The sequence below is a fragment of the Metopolophium dirhodum genome, chromosome 9 (genome assembly GCF_019925205.1).
Source record: "Metopolophium dirhodum isolate CAU chromosome 9, ASM1992520v1, whole genome shotgun sequence".
Classification (NCBI taxonomy): domain Eukaryota; kingdom Metazoa; phylum Arthropoda; class Insecta; order Hemiptera; family Aphididae; genus Metopolophium; species Metopolophium dirhodum.
The window spans coordinates 14,361,254-14,376,513 of NC_083568.1; the positions used below are offsets into that span (position 1 = coordinate 14,361,254).

Genomic DNA, 15,260 nt, shown 5'->3' on the forward strand with positions numbered 1-15,260 from the left:
TATTGAATATTTACTTAAGTATATATATTTATAAATATATAATATACTAAATGGACAATAGACGCATTATATATAAAATATTCAAATACATTTTATAGAAGTATAATATTATGAGTTATGACGTATATTGTTATGGTGTACCAGATACCTATATAGCAATATGGCTAAACATAATGTATATTATATACCTACTATATATACACATAATGCATTAATATTTAATGTCAATTGTCATCCAATATTACAATGACTATTTATTTCATGCATACATTTTAAAAGTATTTATAAACTTTTAGAGTTACAACAAAAACCAAAATCGATATTGTCAAAAACCGATTTTTCGTAAAATTTCCCGTTTTTTCATAATTTTTATTTTGTTTTTCCTTATGCTTTTGAAAACTATTGGGAATTTTAAATTTTGACCTCCCCAATGCACCAACTACATTCACTTTCCCATCGAACAAGAATACAATAGATACTGTTGAAGAAAATCAAAGCAGTTTTACTACCCCAAACGGTGATGACACAAAAGAAAAACACATCATTGTAATTAATACATTCATCGCTCCGCTCAGAATCTAAAATGATTTTGTAGTTAAAAATGAATAAAATGTTCAACTTTTGTAGCTAAGGATTGAAAATTTACAAGGTTCCACGTAAATAGTATATTCTGTAACCAAAAAGTCTCAAAAATATAAAAACACAGTTTTTTTTATAGTTACCTATTTTATGTTCAAATTTGGACGAAATTATATATATTAAATAACCAAGAATAACGATTTTAGTTATTTTCTTGTAATTTTATAATATTAATTCAACTTACCAGCTATCGTATTAATAATAAGTAATAACAATATAAATATAACACAACAAAACATACATAATCACTGTAAGACCAATACATTCATCGCTCCATTCAGAATCTAAAATATTTAATTAAAAAATTAAGTTAAAAAAAAAATTAGTTATTAGATATGAGTACAATGTTGAACTCCATAAACCAAAAAAAAAATGTGAATTTAAAAACTTAAAATATCTGAATACAAAGAAAATATTTAAAAATTCATACGTGGTTTGCACTATATCCATATTAACAGTACTATTTCAACCTGATTTATGAAGCCAACTTTCTGAACACGCTCACACACATTCAGTACACTACTACACTATTATAGATAGACAGCACGCACTATACGCACACATATATACATTATACACTATACACAGTTCAACACGGGTAGTGGGTAGGTATACACCGTACACATAATATCTGTATAATAGTATATTGAATATTCTGCATAGTTGTATCGTTTTGTGAACGAAACTAGTGTGAAATGTGAATAATGATAAGGACCAGTTTTGTTTAGTTTTAGACTCAGTGATACTGACGAATTTCCCACGAAAGTATGTTGGATAATATATCTAGATGAATATAATATATACATTAAGGTATAGCCGGTATAGGTATAGCTATTAAGTAATAAAGTATTTATTATTATAGTCTATTTCATTACTACATCACACGTATAAATACATGATAATATTATACGCGCAATACGCTTATATACGAGATGGGGTCCTATATAATATTTTGTGTGTAATGTAATGTAATATATGCACATCATAGTTACAACAGTACAACCAGTATTAAATGTGTATTATAATTTATAACTAAAATACGTTTATATCTTGTTTATATTGTACAGTTACAATAAATTACTGTACTTATAAAGTTATATCCGGCAAAAAGAATATGCATGTTATTTTTTTCACAAAATACTCCATGATAGTAAAGTTAAAAGCAAAAAAGAAAAATAGCAATTACAAGAAAACGAAATTGAAACCAAGTATAAAAAATGTGTTTGGTATCAGTTTTATAAATTTTGTTTATCTTAATTTTTTTTAATCAACTTATAAGTGGTGTTTTTTCACTTAACGTAATTTTTTAAACAATACCTACTTAAACTTGATAGTAATTTATAAAATAATTATACAAACGTTTACAGTAAAAATTGTTTTACATAATAATATAACCAACAATAATAAATCTACAATGCGGAACTCGCCAAAACGTGTTAAATGTAATGTATATAACATTTTTAAGCTGAGGGTTACATATTATTATCTACATGCATAACTATAAAAATTATTATTTAGCGCAGAAGTAAATTTATCAATCCATTAAAAATTAAAAAAAATTCTAAGATAAAATCATTATAGGCAAGTAATATAAAGATAACGAGTATACCTACGTCTTATGTCCTATACAAAATTAATTGACGCAATGTATTATTTTTTATTATTTATTTTATTTTAGACCAAATAATACATTAATGTATTATGATTTATTTTGTATAGTATTCAATGCCCTGCTATGTGAGCTAATTAGCTAAACAATTATTCCTTTATGTAGTATATTTAATTTGTCAGTAGAATCTTTATTCTCAACTTGTTGAACTTATAATTTTATAAACTATGCAAACATACTCAACAAAAAGCGAAATTTTGTTTTTTAAAATTATTATAACTTACTATACTAGTTCTTGAGTTGCTATTTAAATTCTTTAATTCATGATTTTTTTTTATTATTTTTTAAGATAATTAGGTAACTACTTACTTAATTCCTGCCAAAATATCAAAATGGAAATAATTATTATAAAAAATGGTTTCATTTAAATAATGAACAAAAAAAATACAATATTCAACATTATAATTTTAATTACAGTTGTTAGTTTTCGTTGTAGGTGTTTTCTCTAACCAGTGTAGTGTAACCTACTGCTTGAACTTAAAAACATTATATTTATTTAAACAGTTCTAGTAAAAAAATGAAATTTAAAACAAATTTACAATATTTATAAAAATTATAAAGATTAACGTTTTTAATTGTATTATTTTTACAGAAAAAAGTAGGTATCCTTGACCTTCTTATACATCTATATACTCTATATTATAAGCAGCCCATATAAAGTTAATTGAAATTAAAAATTTCCAACACAATATAATATGGACATATTATAGTCCGGACTATTAAATAAATTATTACAAAATTACTAGGGATACAAAGACAAGAAACAATTTATTGTTGTTTTCAGTAGTAATTAATGGTGTAACTTCAAGTCAAAAAAAGGAGTAACAACACATTTTCTCATAATTTTAGTAGGTCTCCGAGTTCAGAGTTTTATACTACTGTAATAAATCGTGTTTGTAATTTGTAGGTATAATATGCCTGTATTTTAGATTATCATTAAGTTGAATAAACATACATTTTATTTTATAATATAAAAAAGCACCTAATAAACTTTTTACTACCAATGTTTTGAAAAAATAAAAACATTGTCAAGGAAACGGTGTTGTTTAAAATTGAATGAATCCATATAATTTTTATTTTTACCTGAAAAAAATAAAATAAAAATCAATACCTACAACTGGTGGTGATCTTTTTAAAAAAACGCGATAATAATATAATATATTATTACTTATTATAAAATATTATACCTATCAACAACGAGATGACCTGATGACACCTAGCTAACCCATTGATTTTCCTACTACTTATAAATATTTTATAACATAATTTTTCTCGCTTGTCCAATTATATATTATACATTTTTACACATTTTTAGGTTTTTAACACACTTATATTATTATATATCACTGCTGTAGAGCTATATAAACAACTCGCAAGTAGTACAATGACCTACAATGTGAACGATCTTATTTCCCTTTGCTGTTATACGTATTAAAAACGAAAATATTTTTACTGATTTATATATAAGTGTAAAAAATGCGCGGTTAGCTATAATTTATGTGTAATAATATGTATAAATATCAAGTGTTAGTTTATTATAATACACAAACGGATGAAACGAAAATCATATAATTTTCAATCGAAATCGATCCGAAGGTAAGTACGTGTAAATCGTGTAATTAAAAAAAAAAATAATAATAATAATAATAGAATAACAAGAAAGAAAGAAACGTCGTAGAACGGCTTGTTTTTTCGTCCGGCCAACGGTTCCCACGGCGGTGGAATATTAACACGGTCGACCGCGTGTCCGGTGGTGGTAGCCGTGGCGGGCGAGCGAGCGAGAAAATTGTCGAGAAACGGTCGCATTATGGTGGACGGGGGTGGAGGGAAAGAGTGAGAAAGAACGAACGGGTTACGGGAAGCACGCGAGTGTGTGTACTCGTACTACTCGTAGTGGCGGGGCGGAGGGTTTGAGAGGGTCGAGAGAGCCGAAAAAAACCGAATACGAAAATCTAGTAACCACCGACGCGCCGCCGAAAAGAATGACGGAAAAAAAACGGGTAATATACAAAAATAATATTGTAAGCGCGCAGATAGCCGTGCACACGGTTTTTACCGTGTCACCGCGACCGTTGCACGGTAATTCCCGACGGTATCCCGTCCACACCTGCGCCTGCACTGGCGCACCTGTGCGCGCCGCCACTGCTCCCCCTGCACACCGCAAGTGAAAAGCGTTGCGCCGGGGGGGCCGCGGTGGAATAAATAAAAACAACTATAATAATAATAATATATGACGGCGACTACTTAGCTGCCTTACGGGCCACGGTCGCGGTGAATGAAATTTAATTTTTTTTTTCCCGTGTTGGCACAGTGAATTTTTTACCCACCACAACAACGACCCATCGATCAGAATTTTCCCCTTCACCGCGCTAGTGCCTCGGTTATTATTATTATTATTGTTTTTTACCACTCCGTATTTTTTTTACCGCCGCGCGACACCGACGACTACACGCCACAGTCTCAATAAACGCGCGCGTGCCGTCGTCGACTGATCGTCACCGCCGACGCCGCATCTGTCGCCGTCGACTTAACTATGATATTATATTTAATTCATATTAATTAATATTATTTAATTGTGTTCGTCGTTTCGGTTCACCGTGACTTGCCGCCGTTCTACGCGTATTTCTTAAATAATTGAGACGCGTATCACTATTATTATCGTCTTCGGAAACGATATCAACAACATTGACGACGACTAAAACAACAACAACAACAAAAATAACATTATTTTATGTAACAATAATAATAATAATATGTAAAACGGTATTATCGGTATTTTGTGTGTACGTTCCGTCCGGCTAATGTTATTATCTGAGCGTGATAAGACCGTCCGTCCGTGTGCGAGTGTATTTTTTAATAATTTTTTTTTTACCGTAATTCCGTTTCGGTTTTTTTTATTTCTTCACTCACCGATTTCTCCGAACTCGAAATGCGTGTGTGTGGTTTTACGACGACCACGACTGACGAGTGTGTGTACGACCGACGACGTCGGTGCAGCGGCGGTTACACAGCCGAGGGCCGTAAGTGCCCGTGTTGTCGTGCGCGCGCGTGTGGGGGGGGGGGGGGGGGCAAGCGCGTCGTCGTCAACGCGGCGACGGCCTTTTATTGATTTTTCCGTTTTCGCATGTCGTTCGGTTGTTGTTGTTGATAAGGAGAGTGAATTTTTTCTGTCGACGGTCGATAAAATTTTTCGCGGGGGGGTTCTCCCCCTCTGGTTGCGGTTGTCCGTCAACCGCCGCCGCACCGCCACCACCTCTTCCGCCGCGGCCGCCTTCACTGCCTCCGGCCGCCGCTCAACGACGACGACGACGACGACCGATACACGAAAATATTTACGGAACCGGAACTAATGGCAGGAAAAGGCGCACGCACGCACGCACGCACGCACGCATACTCGACACGCACACGATGTGTAAACAAACAAACGTACGGAAGACGGTGACCGAAAACGGCGACGAACACGAACCCCCCGTCATCGATTCGACGGGGGCGAAAACGACCGAAAAATTGATGTGGATGACGACGGCGACGGCTTTAACAACAACAAATAACAATAAGACGGCTCTATACGGCATTGCGGAACGTCGCTAACCGTACCCGCTCTCGTTTCCTGGTCTGCTCAGATAGCCGCAAGTTCTGGACGATGTTGGTAAATAGCGTTTTCCGTGGAGCCCGTTCAGCAAAAAAACATTTGAGTCAGGACGACGTCATTATCGTCTCTCCGTTGACTTCACACCAGGTAAACAAAACGAAAGTTCACTCATTCTATATACACAGTTTAGGCAGTTTCGCTGTTAGATATGATCCAAGTGGTACTCAATTTGGTTGAAAATGACACTGCAGTCTATCGTTTCGATGGCCAATACATCCGTGGGTGCCCCATGTGTTGGCACGATCACACTGAAAGAATATCTTCTTATCATAACTCTAGCTGTTCGAGCCACATAGGTATATTATTAAGTACCTACCCAATTGTATGGCATTTTTGTTTTAGTAGACCACATCAGTCATGTTTCTTACTTTAATTATATACTCCTCGTCATTTCATTACTTGAAATAATATTTCTTCAAGGAGTTTTCTTTGGTGAACTTTATGTAATCGCCACCAACTACTTTCCTTTAGGCAGAGTTAATGATTATGTAGGTACACACATTTAAATTATCATGGGAAATATGGGTAGTAATATTTTATAATTGTAATCATATTTTTGTTTTAAATACATTCAGTTTATGAATTTGGTGATATTTTTTTTACCTACTTACCTATTACAAAAATTATTTTTATTAAAAAAACTTATGGAAATTAAATTAATGATTATTACAAAGCAAATATGTTATATGTAATTCAGTAGTAGGTACCTAGGTTCTACTGAATTACTAGTAGAAGTAAAATACAGTAACGCAAAGCAATTAAGAGATGATCATATATAAACGCCTTTCTTTAACTCTTGAGTTTATAAGATACCTGCCTATTATTTATTGATTTCCTAAAATACAGTTATGACTATCTCCAGCAATCTAACATTGCTGAGAAACGTATGAATTCATCTCCCGCTCTTTGTACAAATGTTTTTAATTGTCTTACTTAACTTTAGTTTAAGAGAGATCAACCATTGAATGTCATTTAATATTAACAAATTATCACTTGTTCACCTATTTTAATTTAGTATGTGTTGCTGAATCTTAGGCTAGCTGTCATAAGTAATTTGACCAAAATTTGTTTTGATTTCTGGATCTGCCTCAAAGATTATATGAACCATGGCAGTATTGTACACAATTTGAGCAGGTAAAAATTACAACATACGCAATTATATTCTACCCATTAAATTATTCATTATCTTTTTAACAAAGTTAATTTGGCTGAATAACAGTTTTAATATATTTTTTTATTTCTAATTTTTCTGGTTTCACTGATTATTATTGCTTCAGAATCTTTGCAACACTAATTTAAATGTTTTCTATTCCAAAATGTGTGAAATAAGTATCTACCTGGTGGGTTAGTAATATAAATAAATTGATTTGTTATATGATTATGTGAATAGTAATTTAAAACAATTCAATTTTATTTTTTACAGATTGTCATAAGTTGATGAGTATTTAGTTTATTTGTTGAAAAAAACGGTACTGATACAAGGATAATGATTATTTAAAGAAGTAAGTTTTAGTTGTATGCCCTATATTATTTATTGACCTAATTTACTTTTGGTTTTATATTTTTAAAACTGATAATGGTTACTGATTAGTGATAAGTCTTATTATGAAAATAAATGATTATTATTGTTTTGAATTATTCATCCAAACATAAATAGAAAATAAATTGGTTTATAAGTAGAATAATATTCGTAAAGAAATTATGAGTTACACAAAAGAAACAAGTAAAATTTTCATCAAAATAAAATAAACCATATACATATTAACTTAAGTAGAAATATACAATTAATTTCAAAATAAGTATATTAAAAAAACATAATAGAAAAGTAGTACACTTATATTTATATAAGTATTGCAAAATATTAATTTGTGTTATGATTGTAAATCGTATTAATTTTAATACACTTCATAAATTCACTGCCCATATATTGTTTAATTAAATTAAGTATACCTAAATATTTTATTTATATAAAGTAAATATGCTTAGGACCCGGCTTAGGATAATATTTTAATGTCTAAAAAGTGTATAATATGAAACAATGTAGAGTATAATATGTATCTAAGTAATTATAATACATTAAAATATGTGTTGCGGTAAGCATTTCATAAATACATTTAACACATATTATGTTGTGTTTTGGTATTGATGAAACATATTTTGTTTAAACAAGGTGATCTTAACTTGATAGATAAATGTAAAAATAATATATAAACATTATCAACAATAAATTACTGGACATTTAGATTTCTCTCAGGCCCGGCTCAAGGGGTAGGCGACATAGGCCCACGCCTAGGGCGGCACTTAAGCACCACTTTAGTAAGAGGGCGGTATTTTCCAAATACTGATAATATTATATTGTTAGGGGCAGCAAAATTGGATTTTGCCTAGTTCACTATTTTTGCATGAGCCGGCCCTGATTTCTTTTACAATTTTAGTTTCTACAGCATAAAATATATCAAAATATTAATTTGTTTAATATGTTGTGTGGAATATTTATTGGAAATTCAATAATTTAAATCTTTGTTTTTGTAATAGGTATGATTTTTAATTATGTTAAATGTATTTTAAAATAATTATATTTTTAACTAGAAAATTGTATATAATATTATGAATGATATTTATTTGGAAACATTGCATAATAGAAAAAAATTTTTAAATCTAAGTATTATAAATCCATTATTTAAAACCTAGATGTGAAATCAACAAATTAAATATAATTTTGAAGTATTCATACTAGGAATAGCAAGTATACAACATTAACACTAAAGTACTCCAGGTAATGTTTACTATGTGTGAAACAGACATAAGCTATTGAATTCTTGAGCTTTTTAAGAAAAAAAAATTATATACATATAATTCTAACCAACTAACATTATTAAATTGTAAAGAATAAATAATAATAATAAATTTACATTAAACATACAAATTTCAATACATTTTATTGTGGAAATTGCATCCTTACAGTATCCACATAAGATGTGAATTTGTAAGCTTTTATTAAACTAACAAAAATAATTTCATTAGGCGGGTACGCTTATTATTAATATGCTTCAATCGGTGTTCATTCAAAATAAAACAATGTAGGTGCTGGATTAACATTTTTCATTTATTCAATTTCCTCTATTCAAATCTCTTAAGGCAATTAAAATGATTCCATTTCTTCTCCAAGCTTACCATCATTTACTCCAGGTTTTGGGTACTGTAATTAATATATCTATTGTACATGTTATAATTATAATATTTGCTATGTATTTATAGCTGAATTGATCGACTACCAGAGACGTTTAATACTTACCGAATACTACAAATTCACTGGTTTGCATACAAAAGAATGGTTATCTCAAGATACAGAAGAAATACCTGGCTTATTTCCTCATCACCTAGATCCTGGTACCATTACTATACGAACAACACCTAGCAGTGGTTCTGGTGGTAAGCGAATACGAAATTCATCAAACCGATCACCTGAAGAAGCACGATGGGTGTGTCCAACTTGTGGAAAACGATATAAATATAGTCGTGGCTTAGCTATGCATAGGCGGCTAGAATGCGGTAAGGAACCTATGTTCCATTGTCCCTTTTGTCCACAAAAATGTCACCAAAAAGGCAATATGGTCATACATATTAAGAAAAAACACCCTACCCAATACGAGGAACAATCGCAAGCTGTTGTACAGGCACATGTCAAAGCACAACATGTCCAAAGCGATTAAGACAATTTTTTCCCTCAGTATTTTTGTTTTAATTTAATTTTACATGTCTTTTTAGGCACATGCTACTACTTATTTGAATTTTTATAAAATTTATATTTATTAAATTTCTATGGTCATATCCTATCACAATACCTCCCTACCCTCTCATTGTAGTTTTTATTAAAAATAAAATGCAAAATTATTGAGTGTTCTTAATAATCGTTAATGCTCATATGATAAATCTTGACTGATAATATTAACAATAATTTTACCCATATTTGTAATTGTTAGTTTTTTTTGTTAAAATGTATAATATAAAAAATACTGTAGTATATTCATACTTAAATTACATACATTAACCAGTTTTATCTACCTCTTTTGATATGACCAAGAAATGCCCACTTCTTTCGTCCCCCACTAGACTTAAACCGTTACCTATTTCATAATTGAATTGCAATTATATTTAATACCCATTTGCAATAAACGTGCAATGCATATATTTATATCTATATTATTTTTTTCAGCAATTTTGCTTGTACATATTCAATTTTAATTTTGTTAAATTATAAATATATATTTTTTCGAAATTAGTTTTCTTTTCAAATTCATTAATACATTTATATTTTAGGTATTTGTTTTTTTTTTTATTATTATTATTATTATAATTTTATTTTTTTTATTATTATTATTATTATTATTATTTTTAGAAAAGTATTAAATGATTCTATAGTATTAGCAAACCAAAACAAATGAAATTGAGTCTTCCAAGTGATAATTAAGCTAATAGAACAAGTTGAGATATATTTTTTTAATTGTAATCTCGTTCCCGTCCCAATTAAGATTATACATATACAAGTAATCTTAAACTTGAAATATTTACTTAAAACAAACACTATTGTATACAAATCTTTATTTTGTAAAATTGTTGATGTATTTTTTTTCTACTTAAGAAAAATGTTTTATTTTATAACAGTATTAAGATGACAAATTACTTGTTAGTTATATGTCTTGTATTATACAAATGACCCAAAGTATTATGGATTAGTTTTTAATGGTATTTTATTTATTTGATAAAATGTGTAATTAAATTTTTATTTAAGTAATATAATTGTTGGGTTATTTTTTTGTTAGCCTGAAACAAATTATAATTTTGGTGGTTTTGTAAGTTTTTTTCTTTATAGATTGTACTTACAAATTTCAAATTATTCTTTTGATTAGTATTCAAATTTTACTTGAACAATTATTTCGTTACATTTACCTGAAACATGTAAATATATATTTTAATTGTTATATATAATTTATTTTTATTTATTATGAATATTAATAATGATTCCTATGTACCTTTTTCTTTTAATTAAAACATGTACTAATTCACTTTTTTTTTGCAGGTGTTATGCAAGCGAAACCGTCAGTAGGTCAACAGCATTATCATCAAAATAATAAATCATTATTCCACTCATAATGTACATTAAACAATCGTTTCTTTACTTATCTATAGACAGGTGTAGTTAAAAACGATATATTTTTACATCAATTGATCTTTTTGTATATTTTTTTTCTCATCATGTCATAGTTTTACTTTTAGAGTATTAAATATTTTTACAGCGCTGGATCTAACTTTTAAAAAAATCAAATGAAGAATTAAATGTTCAATAATGACAGAAACTATTATTCAACTTATATAATATTTTTAAAATAGATAAATTACTATCTTACCTATCTGAAAAATAAAATTATATATGTACTTTTTTTATTTTAACTGGTAGGTTTTGGTATTAGTAGTGAAGTAGTATTTGCAGTAATCTTACTAGTAGTTATTGTGAAATTGGCTTATACTTTTCGCACGCTCTTGTTTCGCACCTGAGCATGTCTTTAGCTTCTTCTATCATCTCTGCCCCTTGTATTAACAACTGGTGGTTGCAGTTACAGGCGATGAAATGGCCACAATTACTGCCACACAGCGTGTGGTGAATAATCATCTGACCAACATCAATTATCATCATTTGTCAAGTGTAATTAAATACTTGAATAATCAGCAACAGACACCACAACAACTGCAACAGCCAAAAACATGGACCACAACCAATGCATTGTCAATATCGCAAAGATATTTTGAGAAGATTGCCCCAGCATCTGTTGGCATTCCAGCATTGATGAATCAAAATTTTTATGATATGCAGGTAAAATACTTTTATATTATTGATATTATATCAAGTAACCAAACTATGTTTAAAAAAAATATATATACAGGGTGATTTTTTAAGCGGCTCGCTCTACTTTTATGCTTTAATAATATGTATATATATTTAAATTCTGGTTTTTGAAATTCTTAAATACACTTGAAGACCATATTTTTGAATCCTTGAGATTTTTTTTTTGTACCACTTAAGGATGATCCTGTGACAATTTAAACTTCTGTCTTTAAATAGGAAACCCCACCCACCACCTGTACATTTAGATATATTTTTTTGAGAATTTTGATGTAACTAAATCAAAATTAGAGCGATTAGTTTTTGAGTTTTATTAGTGTGTATACTAAGTATTATATAACTATGATAATGGGTTAAGTAGATATGGAGTCTTAGACGATTTGAAATAGTTAGACAGAGTATTTACTTTTCATTTATCAATATAAATAATTTGTAAAAACGATCTGAGTATAATAAATATTACATTTAGTTTTAATTAAGTCAGTAAGGGGTTTTCATTTTAAAATTAAAAGTTGTATGGACACTCCTTAAGTAGTAAAAAAATATAAGAAATTTGAATAAATGTTTTATTAAAGGAAAAAATGGGGGTGAGCATGCTTAAAAAATCACTGTATATGCATAATGATGATGGCAAAATAGTTTTTCTAACAAAATATTTCTCATAGGATTCTGGTTCAGATGCATCTGGTCATGATGGCTATGGAAGACACAGGAGACATAATAGGGACAAGGAACCTATATTTCAATGCCCCGACTGTGATAAAAGGTATCGCTCTAAAACCAGCTTAAGTCTACACAAACGTCTTGAATGTGGAAAAGAACCAGCCTTCCAGTGCCCATACTGCCCGCTCAAAACACATCAGAAAGGTAACCTGCAAGTGCATATAAAAAAGAAACACAACGATCACGGAGAACTTAATAGGACTTATTGAATTATATTAGTAAAACAACATTGGTCTGATAAACATTTAGAGAGATGATAGTGCCATCCTCCCAGAGTCATAACTTTTAATACATTTCCAAAGGACATAAACAATAGAAATATTCCAATTTATCTCAATACATAAACCAAAATATATAAAATAGATTCAAAAGGCTGGTTATAAAACTCATTTGCTTAAATTATATTTCTTAAACTAATATTTTTTTTTTACTTTGTTGAGTAATTTTAGGTTAATTGATGAATTGTTAATTGATAAATTATTAATTAATAAAAACAACTCTAATATTAATAATACATTCAAAAACTACCCTTTTAGTTACTTTATTATTGATAAGATTTATTTTTCTTTATAAAAATTATTAATTTTCATTTAATAACTTATTTTTTATCCCATATATTGGAGTATCATGAAAACAGGGTGTTATTTTTCATATTTACATATACTCCTTATAATTTCCTTATTAATAAATTTTATGTTTTCTGATACTTGAGTAACTAATTTCTTATAATATCAATTTACGTATACGGTATTAATCTCTAATTAATATATAATGCAAACGACTGATGTGCTTTTCTTACCAAAATTATGTAAAAACGTAAAACATTCGACCCGTACCTTTTGGCACTGAAATTCACAGATGAAAATGAATCACCCAAATCAAATCTATTGTATATAATATATTAGAAGAAAAAACAGTACAAAATATGTGTTCGTTTAACATAAGAGTATATACACTCTTGATAACAATTTATTTTATGGACCAAAATGTCTGCATATCTGAGTTTCCAAACAATAACAAATAAATTATGTGACCATTTAATATTTTTGAGGGTTGCGTAATTAATGACACATTGGTACTACATGCCTTGTCCATGTAATCATTTATTATAATTTTATTCATACCAAAGTTTTTTTTAAGTACAAATGATAGATATAATTAACATAAATATAATTTTTCCTTAATGATTGTAGTATTTTGTTTTAGTATTATAATACAATATGTTTAAAAAATAGTTTATAATATGCCATTATTTTTACCAAAGTTACCTATCTCAAACTACTAAGATATTTATGTACTGTTAACTAAACCGTTTACAAAAATGTGCCTTACACTTGGCTACCCGTGACTTACTATTTTAATAAATATTTCCTGGTTTTAAACAATTAAAAACGGTTCAATGAGACTCATACTGGGTGGTATATTATCTCTTTAAATGCAGTAATAAAATAAAATACATAACATTACTTTCCAAAGAATATACAAATAATAATTATTTCATTTTAAAAATGCAATGTTGCTCTCTTGACCTAAGATCTCCAAAGATATATATAAATATATATATTATTAAATATTATATAATACAATAATTTATAAAAGTTTAATTATTAGCAATAAGAAACATACTGTCTGAATGTAAAATCTATAAAAAAAATCCACCTCATATTACTACGAGTAGTTTATTCCGTTAATGAGTGCAATTTTTCCTATTTTATAAAATGTAACTATGTATAAAAAAAAAGTTATACGTCTTGTTCCTAGTTACTTTTTTAATATTTATTTACATATTCATATATTAGTTATGTATATATATATTATATATATATAAATTAACATATTATTATTACTATTATTATTTTTTGTAATTTTATTTTTTGTAGTACATTTGTCTACCTCATTAATAGCTTTAAAAAACAAAATGTACAATATTACTGTTTATTTTTTAAACTATTATTTATTATTATTACATCACTTATTGCATTAGATATTAAGCCATCAAGACTAAACCAACACTTGAAGTACAAATATGCGATTGCAGGAATTTATTCAAATTAATAATTTTAATGTAATTTGTAGGGTATAATAATATTCATCTAGTTAGTTTATACAGGGGTTCTTTTTCGTGTAGCTATACATTATTTTACTAGACTTGCCTATATGATTTAGAACCTTACATAAGTTTTATTTTTCCGGTGGTAATATTGTTCCTAATACCAAAAATATATGTTATGTAATTCCTACTATGGAGGAAATGGGAGATATTTATCTAGAAACAATATTATGATATTAAGTTTTGCTTATAAAAATAAACGCTAGATAGAATTGTGTGCGCTATAGTTCAATGTCATATTCAAAGCAATATATATGTAACCTAGTTGGACATGAGACTTAGACAAAAGGCAATAACTTTATGTAGCAAATAATTTTAATATCTAAGCCCATTTAACAAATTTGTGTTAGAATTATTGAACCCCAAATTATTGTTTGTTTTTTTTTTTTGAAAAATCGCAATCATTGAAGGTACAAGTATAACTTTTAATAATTATCAACTTAAAGTACAAACAAATTCTAAATAATTAATATGGTTCAACCACAATGTTGTTATGTAAGATATGTATATAATGTAAATGGATAAATTCTTAAAATGTTTAAATTTTTTTTTTTCTTCATTTTTT

General features: G+C 28.7%; 2 protein-coding genes and 1 long non-coding RNA gene across 52 annotated transcripts in view; 2 read left to right on the forward strand and 1 right to left on the reverse strand.

Moving 5' to 3' along the window:
* The window catches only part of LOC132951710 (longitudinals lacking protein-like), a 208,869-nt gene that overhangs the window by 176,572 nt on the left and 17,037 nt on the right, over positions 1-15,260 (reverse strand). The window lies entirely within an intron of this gene.
* Positions 5,381-9,358, forward strand: LOC132951724 (uncharacterized). Its single transcript, XR_009665395.1, has 3 exons — positions 5,381-6,047; positions 7,384-7,462; positions 9,219-9,358. It is a non-coding gene; the product is annotated as an uncharacterized LOC132951724 (long non-coding RNA).
* On the forward strand, positions 11,040-15,090 carry LOC132951718 (longitudinals lacking protein). Its single transcript, XM_061023645.1, has 2 exons — positions 11,040-11,832; positions 12,528-15,090. The coding sequence occupies exons 1-2, from the start codon at positions 11,590-11,592 to the stop codon at positions 12,792-12,794; spliced, it is 510 nt and encodes a 169-aa protein (XP_060879628.1). The 5' UTR covers positions 11,040-11,589; the 3' UTR covers positions 12,795-15,090.

What these genes read in the sequence shown, in the direction of transcription:
- LOC132951718 (XM_061023645.1), top strand. Translation starts at nt 11,590, where the DNA reads ATGGCCACAATTACTGCCACACAGCGTGTGGTGAATAATCATCTGACC. An exon ending in AAAATTTTTATGATATGCAG is followed by an intron (nt 11,833 to 12,527) that starts GTAAAATACTTT and finishes TATTTCTCATAG; the next exon opens with GATTCTGGTTCAGATGCATC.